The sequence below is a fragment of the Emydura macquarii genome, unplaced genomic scaffold (genome assembly GCF_026122565.2).
Source record: "Emydura macquarii macquarii isolate MOO-44397 ecotype Brisbane River unplaced genomic scaffold, CSIRO-AGI_Emac_v2 contig_2699, whole genome shotgun sequence".
Taxonomy (NCBI): Eukaryota; Metazoa; Chordata; order Testudines; family Chelidae; genus Emydura; species Emydura macquarii.
This window is the reverse complement of record NW_027132836.1, coordinates 757,708-779,742: the sequence shown is the minus strand read 5'-3', so window position 1 is coordinate 779,742 and position 22,035 is coordinate 757,708. Positions and strand designations below refer to the sequence as shown.

The 22,035-nt window shown below is 38.6% G+C and overlaps 1 protein-coding gene across 3 annotated transcripts in view; it reads left to right on the top strand.

Moving 5' to 3' along the window:
* Window positions 1-9,449: 9,449 nt before the first annotated feature.
* Window positions 9,450-22,035, top strand: part of PPM1E (protein phosphatase, Mg2+/Mn2+ dependent 1E) — a 97,910-nt gene continuing 85,324 nt past the window's right edge. For 2 of the 3 annotated variants that reach the window (XM_067565778.1, XM_067565779.1), the window contains exon 1: window positions 9,589-9,888. In XM_067565778.1, coding sequence (XP_067421879.1) covers window positions 9,590-9,888 — 299 coding nt within the window. In that variant the 5' untranslated portion in view covers window position 9,589. Of the gene's footprint in view, window positions 9,889-22,035 lie in introns of all 3 variants that reach the window. The other variant, XM_067565777.1, reaches the window with a different exon arrangement.

Below are 22,035 nucleotides of genomic sequence, written 5' to 3'. Positions count from 1 at the left end.
TGTCTGCATGGCAATTCAAAATATTAATGATTGCAAGAACAAGGGGGGCTAGTTACCATAGTATCTGGGTGCATTTTATAAGGTTTAAATATGAAAGCAAATATTTATCACCATAAGAGGAGTATGTGTGTATTAGCTGACGAACTTGCTAACATGATTGCTGGGGAAACCTAGTTAGCAGCCTAAATATGAGATTCAAGTTGTGGGAGTCAGTAGCTATAATTTTTAATTTAGTAATTCATCCTAAAATTGACTTTGCTTTGAAACAAAATTCAGTGAAGAATGTGAGTCACAAAACCTCCTTCTTTATTAAAATGCTGAAAAAGAGAGTGGCAGTGGCTTCTGGATCATTATAGTGTTTAGATGTAATTTGCATAATAAAATAGTCAGGGAAAAATATTCAAGTGCCATACTGAGAATCAGGTATTGTCAAAATTTAAAATCCAGGAATTAGGGAGAGAAATTGAGCAGGCATGTCACAGAGGAAGAAAGACGGCGGGGCTTGTGACTCAGACAAACATTTCAATGCAGGAGAGACAGGCAAACAAAAGGATTCTACCACATCTGATGTCAGCAACCAAATGCTTCATTTGGGAATAATAGCTTCCTACGTCTTACAGTGCCAGAGAAGGGGGAAATCTGACACAGTGCGCGTGCCTGCTTAGCCACATGGAAAACTGCATTGATAAAGGGTCTTGTAGCAACATTTTAAAAAGCACTGTGGATTACTACTGATGATGGCTGCTACTCTGTAAGAATATTTATGGGGGAAAAAAATGTTAAGTTAATTTACCTGATTCTATTTTAAAGTGTGCAACACATTCTCCACTTTCAGGGGGGGGTGTTTAAAGATGTCTCATATATTTAATACTAAGTTCAGCTGATGATTATTTTTATAATAATTATTTGTATTGCAGTAGCACTTGGAGACTGCACCTGAGACCAGAGTTCCATTATGCTAAGCATTGTACATAGCATAGTTAAAGATAGTCCTTCCTCTAAAGAGCTTATCTAAATAGACAAGACAGACAAACTGTGCAAGGGGAAACAAGCAAAGAGAGGTAAAGTTATTTGCTCAAGGTCATGCTGCAACTCAGTTGGAGAGTTGGGAATAGAAGGCAGGTCTCCTAAATCCTAATGCAGTGCATTAGCCACTGGACCACATCATCCATAGCATTTTTAATCTAAAGATCTCAAACTCATTTACAAACGTTAATTAAGCATTATACCTCCTAACCATTCTGTTCCACCTCATATTTAGCTGTGACTCTGAGTACATTTCCATGACCTGGAGAAGATATTACCTCACCCACCTTGTCTCCCTAAACTCCTGTGTGAGACAGGGAAGTAGTATCCCTGAAGTATTATCCCCATTTTACAGCTGGAAAAGTTGAGACATAGAATGATTAAATTGTCTAAGGTCACACAATGTAACTAGCATAGCTGAGAATAGAACTCAAGCCTCCTGATTCCTACTCCATTGCTCTAATCATTAGATATATGCTCCCTCTGATTTTACAATAATTGAATATATATTTACACTAATGTTTTGGGGTTTTTTGGTTAAATATTAAGGGAGACCAAACAAATATTAATGTTTGGTGTAGAAGTGTTGAGAACATTAACTTGATGCAAGAAAGTATAGCTCCGGATGTCAACTAGATCAATTTTTTTCAGAAAGCACATAATACATAAGGATAGCTTAAAAATACATTTTTTGTTTTGTTTGAATAACTGATGGATTTTTTTCTTTGTTCTAGAAGGTGTCAGATATAATAATTTAGTGGCTAACACCCTAAAGGCAATGTGATCTTATGACTAGTTCCACTTTTTTTTGTTTGTTTGTTTTTTTGGCAGGTTTCTGGGATGAACCACACTGGTCTATGACTTGCACTAGGGCCATTACATTGTTGTAGCTACACCAGTGAAAAAGTGCCCCATATAGACCACCTCTAGAGAGAAGGATCTAATAGCTGAGACAAAACTAGACTTAGTTGGCCAAATTCTGTACTCATCTGCATCAGAAACTGATGGAGTCCGAGGAACTACTCCAGATTTACACCTATGTAAGTGAGAAAAATCTGTCCATTGTCTCAGTGATGAACTAACTCTGTTTAGGGCAAGGTGTTTTCTTGTGAGCGTGGTTGGAACCCTTCATTACACATTGTATATTACTTCAAAGCATCAGTATGCTAACAAAAAGTGGCATGAGAGATAATTTTATGACTGGACAAATTAAGATATAAACTAGCCAAGCTTTGCAGCACTGAATAAAACATAAACATTAGCTTGTTTGGTTTGTTGCTTGATTGCCAGTCATTTCCACATTCAGGAACTGTAAAAAGCAGGCTCAGCTTACTATTATTCAGTTTGGAATTAACACACAAAACTTGCTTATGGCGTGAGGAGCTATTGTTACACCACAACAAAATTCCAATCTCTGCCACAGAGTTTGGCAATAAGAAAACACGGTGGCTGTGATGTGTCTCACCTAACAGCAGAATGCTACTTTGGAATTCTTTATTCTGGGAAGAGGAAATTAACAATTTATTTCCTCCTGACTCTAAGTGTTCTCTGCTTTGAAAACAGCTTTTTTCATTAAGACACTCTGGGAAACCAATTAGCTTCCAAGAAGAATAAATTTAAGATGCAGGGGGTGGAATAGCTTTGACTATAAGTGTGGATGTGGAGTTAGGGCTCAAGTTATGCGACCAAATGTGCTCCCATTTAAATCAATGGCAAAACTCTTATTGACCTCAGCAGGGACAGGATGAGCCCCACAGTTTGGAATACAGTGCTGAGGGGGGAAAAATCTAAAATGTGAACTAGTTCACTTATTGGTGAATTTAAAGTTTTTTGTTTCTCCGGTAGTGGATACTGGAAGCTGCTTATGGTTGGAAAGCTTTATAAAAAAACGTTTACAACATGTTCTGTAGATGGTCATACTCTGGATGCTCATTCCTCAGCTGAATTGTCTTACCCCAAAATGCTCTTTTCTCTGGCTCTCACGCTATGAGAAGGTGTTGATTTTGCTGGGAAGTGGGTTCTGCTGTTTCCTCTCTTTCCTCTCAATCCCATCTTTTTTGTTTTGGTATGAAATGTGTAATTTGGAAGGGGAAATCACTGAGCCCAAGCTTTTAGCAGAGATTATTTTTACTGTGTTCAGGATCATAATTATGTAAAAAGACACATTAAACAGTATTATTCTCCCCTAATTTACAGTAATTATATTTGTAACTTATTTTATGAGGTAATGAAGGTTAGTATGAGGTTCTGTTTTTCCTAAGGCATAGGGAAAATTAAATTAGGAAATTAAATACATTGGGTACTCATTATATTGCTGTCATGTAAATATTACAAGAGAGTATATATGGGGAAAAATTCCTCTCCGTGTTGAGAACCACTGCAAGGTTTATATATCACTTAAGTCCCACTTATGTCCTATGTTAAAAAATTAAAAGGTATGTAGGCCTCAAACTGGCCATCTGCACAGACTGAATTTCACCCACAAATATATTCACTATTAAGCACCACACTACAAACTTGTCTTCTGCAAGTGAGAAATATTTCTGTTAATCACATATATGCTACTGTATTATAGAAATACTAGTCTCTGCCTAGTCATATAGAAATCTATACAAATAGTGATCAGTGTTAAGAGCAATAAATGAAATTACTATACAAGGAGTAGAAACGTTATGATACCATGCTAGAAAGATAACTACTGTACTTTCAAAAGGGCAATATATTACGTCTTACATGAGGGCATTGTTTTTCAAGCAATATTTTATAGCTAATTCTTGCATACTGTTCATTTTATTAAGGTCTGGCTTCTGCATTCAGTGAAGTCAGTAGTAGTTTTGCCATAGACTTCAATGGGAACTGATGGGATAAGTGTCAGATTATAGAAATCATAATTTGGTTTCAACTAATCAGAAAGTGAGGAAATATGAAGTTTTAATAGAATAGTAGTTCATATGAGAAAGAAAGGAAACTATACAGAGGTGATGAAATGGCACTTCCCATGCAGCTTCTTTGCAGTTATGCTGTTGAAGTTCTAGTTTAGTTTGGTGTCTCACATGGCTTGATTTTGGGGTTTAAAATTAATCACCTGAGTTTTAGCAACAAAGTACTAAATATAGTTGCTCAGTGATTCTCAACATTTTAAAAAATAAACTCCAAACCTTTTTGGATAAAAGAACAAGTTGTTTTTTTACATGCAACTTGTGCCTCATAAAATATTGCATGTCAATATGAGATAACAATTAATTACACCTTTTATCATCATCACAGCTGTCATCTTACATTTGTCTGGTAAAAGATTTGGAACACATCACACAGCAGGTTCTATTAATCTCTCCAAGACAATGACTCATTTTATACATTTCTGTATTTAAAGACATACTCCTATGCAGCCAAGAGCCTAGTGATATTTTCAAAAGCATCTTGGCACCTCACTCCCATTGAAATCACTTTTGAAAATCCTGCCTATCTGTATCTTTGGGTACCTAAACACCTTTAACAATCTGGCCTTAACTTCTCTCTTACCTTAGGATGGAACTGGGTCCTCTGCACTGGGGTGAATTTCACTCAACGATTAAAATACTACTTTATCACTTTTATCTTCAAATGAAAGGTGCTATAGAAATGAAAAGTAGAGAGGCAGGGCCTGGCACAGCTATGCTGTCAGTAAGCCTTGCTGTTTGCTCATAGCCCAAAGTGCTGCTCTACTCATCTCTAGTTAGCAGGGGGAAGGAAATTATGATACTCTGAGTGACTGATTAGTTAAGTATATCAGCCTCAAAGGGAACTTACTGGATTCTAGTATACTCCTGTGTGTTGTATGATCACAGGCCTCGTCAACATCCAGCACAAGAGACAGAAGCCATCCGTTTGGCACTTATCTGCAACCACACTTCAATCACAGATGTTTTTCTGGGACAACTACTATCTTTGCCTTTGCTTAAAAGGAAACAACACAACACACCTTTGCCTCTGTTACTACAATATTCCTTTTCTGTTCGCAACTAGTTTCCAGGGTTAAGTCTCTTGAAGTGCTGCTTTTCATTCATTCTCCCTCCTACGTATTTTTCAAATCTAACTAGGACTATGATAGAGTCATAGAAGATTAGGCTTGAAAGAGACCTCAGAAAGTCATCTAGTCCAACCCACTGCTCAAAGCAGGGCCAACCCCAAATAAATCATCCCAGTCAGGGCTTTGTCAAGCCAGGCCTTAACCTCTAAGGATTGAGATTCCACCACCTCCCTAGGTAATTCATTCCAGTGCTTCCACCACCCTCCTACTGAAAAAGATATCCTAATATCCATAAATATGCTACACATCTCGTTAACTCAAGTAGGAATGATAAGTATCAGATTGTAAATGTCAGTTTTACTAACACCATTTTCCACATATGCCCCATTAAAAAACTAAATTTTTAAGTAAAGGGTGCCCTCACAGTTGGATAGCATCGCTGCAGAAAGATATTTTTTTTTTTTTTATAGATACAATTAAAGGAAACCTGGAAAGAGGAAAAAAGTGTATTCCTTTTATTTATTTTATTACTTCCACATGTTGAATAAAGAGAGATTGAAAAGTGGAGGGTTGACTTTTTTGGAAGTGCGGGTAGACAGCAAGTTTTTCTTTCTGCATAGGTTTTTATATTTGCATTTCAGGTCTTGCCTACCCTGTTTTTCCTGGAAGACGCTATGAACCACTGGACTCCTAATAAGATTGTAATTTCACATGTACAAAGAGTGAAACCTGAACAAATTAGAGGGACAAGGGAGTTTTAGTCAGACTGTTAAGCTTTTTGGGGCAGATTCTCTGATGAATTCAGGCCCCTTTGTGGTGTTCTGGAAGGAAAAAAACAAATGGATTTGGCCAGCTGAGACTTCCCCCAGCATGCGGGAAGCTCTCAGCTGGTGCTTGCCGGGCATATCCACTTCCTGAGCAGTTGATACCCTTTTTCCTCCCTACCTGATTATAAAGGGTGGGAAGCTGTAGGAACAGGGTATGGCTGAAGGGCATTGTGCTCTGACTATCCCCTTTTGCAATATAGTCCTTTGGGCATTGTTGACAGCTGATAAATTAGTGACCCTGGGCTGCTCTTACCTACTCTGGCAGTAAGACAGTTCCACCTGAGAATTGGGAAGCCACAAAAGGCTCAGTGGTAGCTTTTCTCTCTCTGCTGTGCTGAGCGGAAACTCATTGGAGGTGAAATTTTGGTCCTTGTTTTTATTATTGATAATGTCACTTTAAGACATTAGGAAAATTCTTGACAAGTGGTAGAAAATATTTCTTTAAGGAAGTTTCAGTACTCCTCCTGTCTTCACTCACGACCTGAGAAAGCTCCTATTCCTGTTCTCTGAGTGTCCAGCAAAATTAGGAAGGACAAGATGACAATTTTATATTTCTAAAGCTAAAATAAAGGAGAATAAAAAACATTTTTGGGAACAAAACCTTTCTAACCACCTTTTATACATGATGATGAAGCCAAAAAATCCCACAAGTACCTTTGATTTCCTTTGCAGGTCACCTTTACAACTCATCTTTTACTTGATAATATGCTGCAATACAAAGTTTTCAGCCCCAAACTTCCTTGATTTGTGAATCCATTTGCTTCAGTTATGCTTGGGGCACAGGAACCATTCATAATGCTGTTACTTAGTAGTCTGGAGTTCATCAAAGCACTACAGAATTTAGCTTGCAAGGTTGCTGGAAATGAAAAACATATAATGTAGGAGCCAATCAGATGACTTATAGATTATTCCTATACAAGACAGTAAATTGTATTTGGATTTTCGTTGTGGAACAGAAGCAAGATAACTGAGGCTACTTTGTGTGGTAATTGCCCACCCACGGTGTCTTATTGTGAATCAATGGCAGACTCTTGGCTGCTTCATGTAGCCACACCACCCACGATCACCATATGTCTGTACGGTAGGTTAATGAGAATGGTTCATCTCTTCCTCTTCCTCCCCCCCTCCTGAAACAAATGTCACCCTGGCTTAGAACCATAACCTCTTAATTTAGTACTCGAAACAAAATAATGCTAACTTAATCTGTAGTACCAAAACCTAACAAAGTATCCTGAGTACAAAGTTATAGGCTATTTAATTTAAATTAGTGTCCTTTGCAATTACACAAATGATGAAAACAGGTGATTGTCAAGGTGAATCACAGGCATCTGGCAACTTTAACATAATATAAAACAGAATTGTTATTCTCACATATTTTCATATGCTGTTAAAGTAAACTAAGAAATGCATTTTTTTAGGGAGTTAAGACAAAATGAAACAAGAGACAAAGTAAAATTTTGTTTAAACCTTTCTCGGCAAGTCTTAATTGTCACACCATCTGAAGATGATCAGACAGCATGTTGAAATATAAAGTGCTTTCCTAATATTAGTGTAATGGTAATTTTAGAGTTCGGTATATTGTACATGACAGATAATACATTGATATTTGCAGGTGCCTAATCCACTGGAAATCCTAACAAAGTTGCCAGATGATCAATCAATAAAGGTTGCCATAGAGACCATACAATTAATTTGGGCATTGGAATAATATTTCCTAGAACAGAAGACAGATTTACTGCACACTTGAGTGAGATTCAATGGTAATTGAGAATATTTTTGAAAAGTAGGCCTGTAATTTGTAATTCTGCAAGGTACATTTGGTGTTAGGGATATCAGTCCCTTTCTTTAAGTACAGGATATTTTTAATCCCTGTGACAATTATACCTACGTATTGTGGTATTTATAGATCTGATGGCTCTGGTCTGCTTTTAGTAGCAATGAACAAAACAAATCAACATGCTTTTTGTAAATGAAGAAATTCATGAGACAAGTAATTTTTCAGCTGCAGTTTGTTTGTCTTTCAGCAACCAGATATAACTTTTAAGAAGTTACATTCTATGTGGCATCTTTAGGCCACTGTGAATTCCCATTAGCCAGACCATCTAATGTGGAAGTATAATTCATATATCACTTAAATTTTGAAAATAATAGAACTACAACTGCTGGTCAAATCACACTGCAGAAGATGAGCATGAGTGCCCCAAATCACCATTCCTAGGTGAGGCCTGAAATTTGGTTACTATTTCCACAAACTCCCAGGTTCCTTTAGTCCACAGAAGGCTCCATCCAAAGCTCATTTAAGTTAATTGGTGTCTTTCCATTGACTTCAATGGGCTTTAGATCAGGCCCAGAAACAAAGCCCATAAATCAATCTATTAGACCACTTCTGAATCTGTAGTAGTCTGTGACTCCACATGCAACAGTTGACTGATTCCAGATGAATCATTTTATGCTGTAATGCCTTTCCAAGGGCTATTAATTTGCTATGTTTCCACCATGCTAATTAATTTTGACTTGAAAAACTTTGAGACTGTTCATAGCAAAAGCTACTGTATGCTCAAATGGGTGATTACACTTTTCTATACTGAAAAGTTAAGGCTGGGCTGCACTTTGCCAGGGTTACAGAATTTTGTTTACTGCCTTGATCTCCTATAAGTGAAGGGCTAGTGCAGTAACTTCTAAGAGAGATAGGAGAATATATGGTGGTGGACACATAAGAAATTCTAAATCTGACAGATTAGATAGCAGGCATTTGTTTTCTAGTTTCTGTTGGGGATCTAGCGCTGAATACTGTGATGAATCCACTTGTCTCTGGTATGGTCACAGCACACACAGAGAAGTTAGATTAAAGAACAGAAATATTCTAGCTGGCCAGTTGCAATCTAACAGTATTTTATTTCTCAGATTGATAAGGCAGAAGAACTCAAAAAAACCAGAAAGAGAAGGGCAGCCAGGCCCAGGGCAGCCAGGCCCAAGTCACCCCACCTTGCTTTAAGCTGCCTTTTTTCAGGTGGCCTGCTGCTAGGCCCACCTCCCGCACAGAGCCCAGCAGCCTGCCCCCAGGGCTAGGAGAAGCCTCTGAGCACTTACCACCTCACTACACCCGAGTCTGTCTCTAAGCCCTGCGTCTGCAGCATTGGTGGCAGAGAGACCAGGTGGGGGTACCCTCGTTTACTGGACCAAGCGCTGCGGGGGAGGAGGGGGAGAGAGAGAGAGTCCCACGGACTGGCCGGCAGCATGGGCATGACTGAGCAACCCATTCACCCCGCTCTCTGGGCCTGTCAGCGGTGGGGCTGGCTGGCTGGCTGGCTGTCGGTCGGTCGGTCGGTCCGTCCGTCCCTCTACCTGCTTTTCTCGCTCGCCTACCCTCTTTTCACTGGCGAGACCAGCTTCCTCTCTCCGCTCCTTCTCTTTCTTCAGGCTCGCTCGCCCGTGCGCTGTCTTCCATCCCCCGCCCCCGCTCGTTGCGGCGCGCTCCCTCTCAGGTCACCTCAGCTCCCTAAGGGCCAGTTGCCCTTCCCGCGCGCTGCGCGAGCCTCGATTTCCCCCGCTCTAGACCGACCACCCCCCCCACCCGCAGCGTGCGCATTCCCGCGGGCCCGGCTCGGGAGTGCGCGCGCGCGCGCGCGCAAAGGGCGGGAGGCTGGACTGACGGACGGCGGGCGGGCAGGGAGCTCTCTGCGGGCGCAGTGCTGATCCGCCGGCAGGCAGCCGGGAATGCGAAGCGATGGCCGCTGGCGGCTCCGGCAGCTGCGGCGCTGAGGAGAAGAGCTACCGCCGCTTCCTGGAGCTCTTCCTGGGCGAGTTCCGTGGGCCCTTCGGGGCAGAGCCAGCCCCCTCGCTCCCCGCCGCTGGGGCGGAAGCGGGACCTGCTGGGGAGGTGGAGGAGAGCGACGCCGGCAACTCCCGGCCGCCCACCCCTCCGCCGCCGCTGCCGCCGCTGTCCCGGCCGCTCTCGGAGCACATCATCGAGGAGGAGGTGGAGGGCGAGTGCTTGGATCTCTGCTTGCAGCAGCTCTACAAATAGTGAGTGCCGGGCTGAGGGGAGCGGGGGCAGGGCAGACCGGACCGAGGGGAGAGGGACAGGGCAGACCGGACCGAGGGGAGCGGAGGAGTGGGGGACAGGGCAGACCGGACTGAGGGGAGTGGGGGGGACGGGACAGGGCAGACCGGACTGAGAGGACCTGGGAGTAGGGCAGACCGGACCGAGGGGAGGGGGACAGGGCAGACCGGACTGAGGGGAGCGGGGGGACAGGGCAGACCGGACTGAGGGGAGCGGGGCGGTGGGGGACAGGGCAGACCGGACTGAGAGGACCTGGGAATAGGGCAGACTGGGCAGAGGCTGAAGAGGACCTGGGTGGGACGGAGGCAGGGCATACCAGGTGGCCGCTGGAAGGGGCAGTAGACCAGGGCAGACTAGCTGGGGCAGAAGGGGCACTTCGGGGGTAAAGAGAATAGGATAAGGGGGGCACCAGTGAGGGGCAGGACACTGAGTGGCAGAGGTCCACAAGGCAAGCTCCTTCTGGTGAGATGCCCAGGACAGGTCAGCAGTGAGAGACCCATGGCAGTCTCTTCCTGTTCTGTCTCTTCCCCATTCCCTTTGTCTCTTTCCTTCCATCAGGCTGGGACAGGGAACTAGTTGAAGAGGCAAGGAGAATAGACGGGGGAAGACATGGGCAGCATTCTATAGAGCAGCTTTGATAAGGGAGTAATGGCTTATGTTCTGGTGCCAGAGCAGGAAGGATTTTGCCATGGCATCTTGTTAAGGTTTGAAACTGAATGTTCCTAACAGAAGGTTTGTAAATACAGAATCAGCTGCCAAGAAGTTAGTTTCTTATGCAAGAAAAAAAGAGGCAATGTATTTACAGATCAAGAGGCAACACAGGGAGAAATCCCCAGGAGAAAGCTATCAGGGATCTTGGGGCTATCTATACTGTTAGCCAGAGAGCTATGAAAGCCGCATATACTGTGTTCTGTGCAGGGGCAGTTTCTAGAACTGTGCTTTGTAAAAGACTAGAACATAAAGGAAAAACACATGGGACCTGTTCCCAGTGTGAAAAAATCTGTGGACTGAAATCTAAAGATCAGTTACCAGTGCTATGTATTGTGTTTGGCTTTGTAGGGTTGAAATAGGAATGGTTGTTAATGGTGTTTCTTTCAAAAAGAACCTTTTTAAAACTGATGCTATAGGAGGAGACAAATGAACCTGTGAAAATATGCACAGCACACAGGGAGCTTTCTGACATTGAACTGATAATTGTAATGAAAGGTGTTACTCCTTTGCATGCACACACACACAAAAAGAGGGAGAGAGAGAAAAAAGCAAGTTTTACAACTACATGATTGGCTTCTCTTAAATTCTGATCTGCCTTCTGCATTTGTGGATGACAGGGACAGCAGAATAAGGGCCATAAAGGACAAATCTTTTCCATTCACACACACCCCACCCACCTCCCAGAAGTCATTCCCTTCAGTATAGCAGAAAATTCATAGTATATGATAGAAAGGGTGTGAAAAATCTCTCTTCATTTTGGAAATATCTTTTTAAAAGCCAGACTTGTGAAAAAAAGAAAAGAAAAGTAAATCTCAGTAAGATGTGTGAAATAGGAACAAGTGATTTATTTTCCTTTTGGTAGAAATAAAGGGAATTTAACAAATTACTGTGGGCCCGATTCTCTAAGTTCCTCTACTCTTGAATTCCTCAATTAAGCGAATACTTGAAGAACTGGGTTCTGTAGCACAATTTGTATGTCTCTCTCTTCCTGCTCAGCAGACAAGAGTATTAAGCAAAAACCTTCTGAAGGGATCTCTCTATCCTGGGGAGGTCTTCTGCTGATTTTTTACCTTTGTGTATATCTCTTTATGGGCTTCAGAATTAACTGCTTTATAGGTTTAGTTTTATTTCTGGTGACGGCAACACAAAATCTCCCTCTAGCTACCTATTTGATGAAGCAGAAGGCAGCATCTGTCTCAAAACGAAGGGAGTGCAGGGACTATATTATTACAGTAGTCCTCTGTCTTACTGTGTTACTCACAGTTTTAATTGTTAGACCTCCAATTTTTGCAAATGGAATGTCTGCATTAGATTATGCAATCATAACTGTAGATGTATAGCTGTTGTATATCCAGCTAGGTAAACTAACATTTAAAATAAATACAAATGCAATTTCTGAAAGTATTCACTCTCAAGCCAAATGTGTTGACATTAAATATTGAGCACTAAAATGACAGAAATAGCTTTTTTTTTTTGAGTGAAGATGAAATATGAGGTAAGTGCAAGTAATTCTAAATGATCTTCAGATGTAGGTGGCACATTTTTAGTATCTTAGCAAAAAAACCCCAAAGACTCTTTTCAACAAGCACATGCATATAAAACAACAAATCAAAGTAGAATGATTTCCATTTGCAAGCTAAGGGCTCAATTCTGCAATTGCTTACAGAGATGAGTAGCTATACTTATTCGAGTAAAGTTACTCATATGCACAAATGATTATGATGGTCTTAAAAGAAGAAGAAACTGAATGTGAAAATAAAAATGAAGTGATATGTTTTATTGCTGCCTCAATGGCAAGGAAGCATATGTTGTCAAGGCATATTTTTGTGACTATTTAACTATATAGTAGTTAAATGACCAGCTTGCGTTAAATGCTGTTAAGACCCACTACTGTGCAAAATTTAACAGCTGTTCTTCAGGTATTTCAAGCATTCTGCTTAGTTCTTTTTTTTTTTTTTTTTTTTTTTTAAGAGAGGGCATGGCTCAGAAATGAGATCATACTGCCAGTGTTGACAAAGTACAGCAATTCTACCTTACAATGTAGCTCAGCCTCAGAAGAGCTCCTCTTTCTTGATTTTCTGATGTTTTCCACCCTTACATTTCCCTTTGAGATTTCTAGCTCATGGTTTCTTTCTAGATACACAATATGTTTGGAAAATTAGATTAATGTAATATTTATATCTGTACTGTTCACTTTCTGAATGATGCACATCAAATTGGGCAGTAGAAGATACAGTACAACAGGGAAAGAAGCTAATAGGAGTCACTCTTTTGGTGCATGCTTTGGAATTGTGGCTTAGAAAGCCTTCATCCAGTTTCATATTCTGTTGTGTAACTGCTTTCTGATTGTGTAAAATGTGTATTTGTAAAAGTGTATGCATAAGAGCAAATCATAAACATTCAAGTTCCAATCCTCCTTTCATTAAAATCAATGGCAACACTCCAGTTGATTTTGGTGGGAGCAGGATCAGGCCTTAAATCTGACCTTTTCTGGAAGTTTTTAACAGAAAGAGTGGTTAAAATTAGATGTAACAATAATTTGTGTATAGAGGGAAAATTATCATTAACTATCTTATGAAAATATACAACATGTATTTATAAAGCTATTTCCTGCCAAAGCACTTGAAAAGCTGCACAAATAGTTAAAAAAACAGAAAGTATGCACTATAAAAGCAAATAAATGGGTATTTGTAAAGTGAGTAGGACTGGGATGAGGAGAGAAGAATGAGCAACAGACTCTAGGACTTGATCTTGCACCTGTTGAAGTTAATGGCAAAGGTCCCATTGACTTCCGTGGTCCAGGATCATGCCTCTGAAGAATGGTCTCATGCCTTTCTAAACTATCTTATGTCAAACTTTAAATACAAAATAATAATCTGATTCTTGAATAAGGAACTACAAACAGCAGTAAGTGAAGAAATCAGTTTTCTAACAGACAAAGGGATGCTGTCTATTTAAAAGTTATGTTGTCAATGGAAAGAACAAATGTACCTTTGTTGCTGTTATGGCTTTTCTTATTTAACGTCAGAGAGTTTAAAAATCCAGTTGAACGGTCACTATGTGCTTTTGCATTTCTCTCAGTTTGAACTATAATAATCATGGTGGTCACCTTCACTTCAGTTTATATTTCATTTCACTTTCAAGTTCTTAATGGTGCATTGCCTTGATTTTAAATGTTTGATTGTCAAAAAAAATAGTTTTATTGGAATTAAAAATGTAGAAATGTTTATCTAGTCTCAACTTTTGTAAAAGCATGTTTTTACAAAATCTAAATTTTAGGCCCCATTTAAGTTGAAAGTGACAATGACCAAACAGTTATTTTGAGGAATGCAGAACATTCCTTGCAATTTGTGGCTTGAAAAGGGAAACATGTAAGCATCATTTATTTACTTTCCTTTGCAGAAGACAAAGTATAAATGTAGCTAGTGAACATTAAAGGGACACTGTTGGGACAATTTAGACCCCAAGTTTAGGATTGACAAAAACAAGGTTTTAGAAAACTTGAGATCAACAGAAATATTCAGTTAAAAAGGGAGTGCAATTTATTTGTCCAAATGTAAATATTCCCATGCAGTATTTGGAACTGAGACATTGCAGCATGAGGTTAATGTTTTAAGAATCAGAAAATCAGTTTGACTTGAACAATTAAAAATGGCTAAGTTGGACTGACTGAATGTGAATAGTAAACAAAAAGCATAAACAGTGAGCATTTAACAGACGATTTAAAATTTCAGTTTTAATGATCTTGAACCTTAATAAGTACACAGGGAGTACAGAGAAAAATACATTATATGGTTTAACATTAGTTTACATCCAAAATGGTCTGTTTGAAAATAAACTTCAAAACAGCCAATATTGTACCCCCATGGGAAGGGGTGATCTCCAGCTATCTCTTACCTCATAAATAAGGCTTCATCTGTCTTGCTCTAGAGGGCAGATGTTGATTTCTTTTCAGTCTGCTGTGATATTAACCAATATTTCATGATCCTTTATATCTAGTGTAGTCATCCTAGGTAGTTACAACATGGCAAGCGTGTAGATATTTCAGTACTTCACGTTCTTCAGATGTTTGTGGTATACTGAGACATCTTCCTCTGTTTTATGCTTTCCTGTTCTATACTAAACATTCTATTGGTGATCTAAAAAGCCTCTACCCATTTGCAATAAAGTGTTTGAATACAGGTGATGTAGTAGGAAATACAACTATAGCACTTACCCATCTCTAAATGTTCAACAGAAGGATTGACACACACAGAACACCTTCCTTTGTTAAGTTGTGGCTTGTTTAATCATTTGCCTGGTTTTAGAATAGAAATTATGCCGATGTTGGCATGTGCTGACAGTAAATGGATTCTATGGGTATCAATTACTTCTGCGCTGGGAATTATGTAGTGATTATAGAATGAGAGACTGACAGTCAAGACCGTTTTAAATTCTATTTCCAGCTCTGCCATGTATTTGCTTTGTGATCTTGGTTGTTACTTAACTTCCCTCAGTTTACTGCACTGTTGGAGGAGTGTGATACATTGGGGGCTTGTGGCTGTGTTGACTCTTGATTGGAGCCCTTTCTAGGCTCAGGAATTTACTTTTAAAGAGAGTTGTGGGGGACAGCTGTTGCCAAGAAAAACCCTGTCAGAATGATTGGATTTGGAGCAATGATAAGGAGTCATGGGAAAGCAACAGTTAGGCTCCTGAGCTGGTGTGCAGGACTGGGACCTCATGCATATATACCTTTTGCATCTAGAGGTTACTCTGAGATCCACATGATTTTATTACCCTGCTCTTTCTTGGAATGAAATCATGTCTCAGACAAAAGAACTTGGAGAAAACTGAAACTTCAGCGTTCTCATTAATTTGGGCTTCTACTCTTTTATGAGATGTTAATTTTACCCCCAATGAAAGGTTTTGCACCTTTTAGAAATGGGCACAATTTATTAATTTATTTTGAAAATCATTATCATTTGCAAATAGATGGTATTTACAGTAATTATAATTTTCAAAACAAAACTAATTAAGTATGCATATATTTGAAGGATTGTAGTTTCCCAGTTAAGTTTATTTTTTCAAAAAGAGGTTAGGCAGATTTCTGCTTGACATTTAGGCAATATTAGCAAATACAACCTCAGGAATTTTGGCATATCTGTGATAAATCATTTTACTACAGGGAGACACCACACAGAATATCCTTCTAATGGCCACATGACACAGAGGGTACAGTATTGTATTTCTTTGATCTTGAAATTTGGGCTGAGTTTCCTCATTAAAATCCAAAATGTCTACATTCCTTAAATTTGTACATGGGAGGCAAAGGAGGGGGGAGGCAACTGAGTGCTCTGGTTGTCTCAACCAGTAAGACTTCTTTGGACTCCATCTTTTGAATGATGTAAGACTGAGCCTCATTCCTTGTGGTCATTAAAGATTCCTTAGCAAACTTTTGTAAGGGTGGTGTTTTTAACCTTGATGTCCAGGCCAAATCCCAAGTAATTGCATTCTTCCTACCTATATTTTCCCTGTAGTTTCACTTAGGCATAGTACACTTCCTGTCTTGAACTACTGTGTAGTGTTTCTCCGTACTGTTAAAAACAGATATACTTCATATCAACCTAGAGGTGGCTGTATTCCAGTTGTCAATGAATTGTTTATTTATATAGCCATTTTCTTATGAAGTTGTGAGGATTAATTTAAGAGCTTCTCAGGTGAAAGGCTCTATAAAAAGTGCATTGTATTATTACTAATTATTATTATTGTTATGTAGAAATACCTTCTCCAAAGGATTTGTGCTTCCAGTTTTGTGCATAAAACACTTTTTTGCCCAGAATATTTTTATTTTAAAAGTCCTGATTACATTTGCCCTCTTCAGTGCTGAAAATATTTCCCCACATATGCATAGAAGTAATAGACCATTCAGTTATAATTCTTAGGAGCGATTTTAGATAATTTTTTCTTGAACCTCCAGGTAAATCTCCAAAGTGCTTTATAATGTATTAATAATTATTGCAATGTCTGTTGTTATTGGAGTGTACTTGTCTTCTTACTGTTGTTCTGCCAAACAGCGTGATTGCACTAAAATGAAAAGCAACAGTGATAGTAGTATGTAGGAATAAATGGTATTGCCAATGTTTTCTTTCTCTGCTGTGACTGAGATATCATTCTTCCTTTTTGATGTCATGTTTTCTCTTTGAGTTATTCTCTGTGTTTTACTTTGTGTTTTTCTCATTGGTGATATTCTAGCTGGCCAGAAAAAAATGTTAAAAATTGGACAAAATTGAATTAGGGTTCTAAAACATTAGATGCTCTTTGAGCCATGTTACAGTTGGTCTTATGTAATACAATCATGATTATGTAATGTGAATGGTTATAAAAATAACGTGTCCCATGACAGTATACATGTCTGCTTACAAGTTAGTAATCCATGACACATGACTAAAATATAATTTATTGTTGCCATAAACTATAATGTAGTAGTCTGCCTCTGGTTACTGTTTAACTGAAATATTACTATACAAATATTTTAGTGGCTTTTACATTACAAAATATTGATATTCAGTGTTTATATAAAATGAATGCAGACTGCAAGCTAATTGCTCAAAAATGTTTGTTATGTCTTTTTTACTTTATTAGGAAGAAAAACATTACACTTAGTTCTAATAAGGCATTTTGTAGAGAAGTAAACAGCAGAGTCATAAATTAGAAGAGCAAGGAAAATAGCTGCCCTTGGGTACTTCAATAATTAATATTGAAGTTAAAGAAGTTAACTAGATTGCAGTATTAGCTCTGTTTGTGTTTATACTGAATGGAAAACATAGCTGCAGGCAACTAATAGCTGAACAACCGAAGGTTTTCAAGCTCTGGCACTGCTCATCAGTTCTGAATTTTGCATGCAATCAGTTGGAAAGTTTCTAGGTATCTAGTGGTCCATCAAGATTGAAAAGCTGGCTGGTAAACTAAGCTTTGCTTGCTGTTATTCCTCTGATCATAGGAAAAGCCTGCTTGAGTCCAGGCAAGTCTGAACTGGGAAGCACTTAGACTTATTTTTTTCTAGCAGATTTTATTACAGGAAGGGAGGTGTGCTATAGATTGGTTACATTAGTGGTCAGCCCTCCAAAAATAAAAATAGGAATATTAAGATCCAGGCCACACAGAGCATAATCTTTATGCTTTTTGTTGTTGTCCTTTTTCCTTTAAGGAGCAATCCAATACATTCATTGCCCCAAATTTGTTGCAAGTTCAACTTTTCTTGCTGTGTAGTTTACAGTAAAGAATTGGAACACTTTGTCTCATTTGAGAACATCAGCTTATATAGGCTCTGTACTTCCAAAGTGATTTGTTAACTAAAAAGAAAAGCAATATATCAAAATAAGAGTTAGCATCTTGATTCCCTAGCCCTAGATCTCTCTTGTCCTCTCAGGATTTTCTTACTGAGGTACAAATAAACCACTTAAAAGAAAGAGTGGCAGGTGACTCTTAACTATAGTGTTATGAACACTATACAGTATGCTTCATATTATTTCTCAGCTCCAGGAAGGATTTTATTCCCCTACAGTTACAGCCTGAAGGGCTAAATGTCCGGGAGGTTATCTAGTCTGGTATTTAATTAATAGTTACACTTTTTTCTTATTCTCTATTTCTCTACAGAGGAAATATTAGGTGACTGTACTTGACCCATCGAAGTGTATCATATTGACGTGGAAGAAGCTCTTGTTACATTACTCATTTGTTTGGAATTGAAGATCCTTAGTCCTTACCAGCTGTATAACTGGATAATAATGCTAAAACAACCTTATTAAAATACTCATTTGTTATTTTACAAAAAGAGAAATTTTGCTTTTGATTTTTAAAACGTTTTAGGTGACCTGAAAATTAGGGAGAAAATAGGAACTGATGTTCAAAATGATTTGGAAATGCAACAAATTTTATGTAACTTTTTCCTAATTCCAAACTTTTTGTTCAATTTTCTCTCACTGAAATCTTTAGAAATATTATCATTGTCTTTAATGGGAGCAGGAACAAGCCCATTGTTCTCTCTCTAAACGGTAAAAGTTCAAACCCTACATCCTGTGTGTAGGAAGCAGAGTATATCATCAGAATATTAAATACTATTATTGAACTATAGCTATCATCAACCTTTCGTCTTCCTATTAATTATTTATATTGTAGTAGTGCCTAAGGACCCAAATAAGGGATCAGAGCTCCATTGGGCTAGGAACTGAATGAAGATATGCCAAAACCTGGTTCCTGCCCCCAAAAGCTTACAATATAAGTAATATTTGTACTACTATACTTTCTTCTATTGAGTATAAGGTATGTAAGTGCTGCATAAAAGTCTGTACATTGACCAAAGTAGAAGAGTTGAGAGTTCTACTTATCTAAAGATTGATAGAGACATACTGGTATGTTGTGAATAGATATGGCTTCTATTTATGGAGTATGGATTTTTCACTTGAGTTGTCCCATCCCGCATTCTTGAACAGTCCAGCTAAATATTTTATTTAACTGGAGTCCATTGCTCCAGTTAAGAGAGGGAGCCATTACCAGGTGAATTTAATTGTTAATGTTTCTTCCAAAAGTATGTTTGTTAAATCATAGAATTTGGGAAGCTTAGGGATATTTACAATAGATTTTACAAGGAGGCTCCATCATCTCAGACTTCAATTGGAACACAGGATGATTGGTGGATTGGTCCCCAATTAAAGCAACTATGGTTAGAAATACTAGGTTGTGTCATATGGTTATTCATGACAGTTACAGTGAAGAAATCCCATTGACTACTATGGAAAAACTATTTTAAAGTTTCAGAAAGCAGAAAAAATGAACCTGTGCTACCAGTACATAGGAGGTACCTCAATGAGAGACAAAGGAGGAGAGGGTACAAATAGAAGTAGTATTCAATTTGTATATGGTCTGCCAGAAAGGAGATAAACTTGTGGTTTAGCCAGGTTCTGGAGGACTAAAGTAAAGGTGAGAGACCTACTGTCTCATTGTGACCTCTCTTAGGCCAGAAGAGAGAAGGAGCAAACTTGTATTCTTCTGCATGACCAAATAATGAACATTGGTACAAAGACGACCAGTCATTCTCTTCTCTTCCCTTAAACAACCGCCCACCCCGAACCCTTTGGAACGTGTACACTCCATAAACATAATTCTGTAACTCTTTACCATCTGCACAGAAGATCAGATTTTACCCAAAGTTATTTTATGCAACTTCCATCAAACTCTTTGGAGAAGAAAAGGTGTAATTTAGGAAAGGATTTGGCTCATTGTGTACCATTGGACTGGTTAGTTGGAAGGAAGAAGTGAACCTGCATTTACTAATCCAATCTTCTTCCCCAGTGCATTGTACACTGGAGAATAAACTTTAAATGGTTTAAACTTTTCTCATTGGTGTTAACCTTTCTTCAGTTTGACTGATTACAAATGACCCAAATGATCACTCACAATTAATTAACAAGATCTTAAATATTCTATGTTAGTTTTAGAATAACAGTTTGGGATATTGATATATACTGGATAGTCCCTCACAAAATGGAGTCATTTCAGATAATATATACTTTATCTTAAATCTTGTAAAACAGGCATTCCACACTGATAGCTGTGCTGACATATGTTGCCTTTTTTAGTAAAGAAGTCAAATGGAAAACATACAGAGCAAACAACAAATTCAGTTCTAAATCTGTCTGCTGGGATTAGAGAGAAAACTGTTTTCTCTGGATTAGGTATTGATCTCTAAAGGATTATTGAATGTCCTAAAATACTTTCCAACAACAAAACCCACCTCTCTATTGGGGGGGAGGGGAAGAATTAGAAGATGCTTTTTAAATGATGGAATACCAGCATACTACAGTAGTATGCATAAGCACAGAACACATTTCTGATTTGTTTTTTGTTTTTTTGCATGTGACCTAAATATTATTGAAAATTTAGAAGAGAATTCACTTATTTTAATTATTGTCTGATTTATCTGTTAAATGTTCTCTTATTAATAAGAAAAATTGAGCAGACTCATTATCCTTTCAGTGTTTTTGTAGCTGTGTTGGTTCCAGGATCTGAAACAGATAAGGTAGGTAAGATAATATCTTTATTGGATCAACTTCTGTTGGTGGATGGTACAAGCTTTCAAGCTACACAGAGCTCTTCTTTAGGTCTCTCCCCATCTTGTCTCGCTCAAACTCAGTATATAAGCTTTTGTACAGATTTTATTATTTAAGACCTGGTTTTGTATAAAATGTATTGGAAACCATTCATAACTTTAAATGATTATCTTCAGAAAAATGAAGCAACTTAGTTCCCACCTCTATGCTGCTGTTGTGGCTCTGGACATCATGTTAGTAGTTATGAATGTGCTTATCACTGAAGATATGTTCTAGTGAAGATATTAAATTAATCCCTTATCTTGGCTTTAGAGTCTGTCTTTTTTTGGTTTCCAAGCTCTGATCAATTTCTTTACTTACAACATTTCCATTTCCATTTCTATTCTGTTTGGTAATGCAAAAGGTGTGAACACAGTGTCATCTTATTTACTACAGAATGGCACAAAAATTAAATTGGGAGGTAGTGTGTGTGTGTGGGCGCATGGACATGCAAAAAGCCATTAAGTAGCAACATTTGCCAGGGGAAAAGCTAAATATTTTGTTTCAGTCCTATTGTTGGATGCCTTTCCTGCAAATACTTTAAGTACAGAACATATATTTTATGGGTTTCAAAGGGGTAGCCGTGTTAGTCTGTTTTTAGCAAAACAGCGAGAGTTCTGTAGCACCTTAAAGACTAACAAATTAATTTGGGCATAAGCTTTCGTGGGCAGAAACCCACTTTGTCGGATTTTGTGGGCAGAAACCTAATGAAGTGGGTTTCTGCCCACGAAAGCTTCTGCCCAAATTAATTTGTTAGTCTTTAAGGTGCCACAGAACTCTCGCCGTTTTGCATATATTTTATGTTTTTTAAGTTTAAAAAAAATCCTTTTCTCTTTGTGTGTCATCCTTTTATTTATGACCATGGAAGATAGTGGGAAGTCAAGCATACATTAGTCAAAAAGGTGCCCAGTGAAATGAAAAGCATTGTCATCTGACACCTAGAACTCCATTATTTAAAATAATGCAGTTAGTTTGAAAATATAATGCCAGTGCATACATAGATTTGGCTGTAGGCAAAGGCTTGTGTAGCTTTTAAAATTTATTTGGGGACCTGAATGCTTGCCCTAGCAACCCCTTCATCACAAAATTCCTATGCTGTTCTTGAAATGTGGTACTCCTTCAGAATAGAATACACACTTCAAAATATGCGGGTGACAAATGTTTTTTTATAGAAACAAACCTACTTTTCCTTGCCAGAGGAGGCAGGCTGGAATATGAGTCACAGGTAGCAACAATTCTTTTACCCACCTCCCTCCCAGTTCCTTTCCCCTT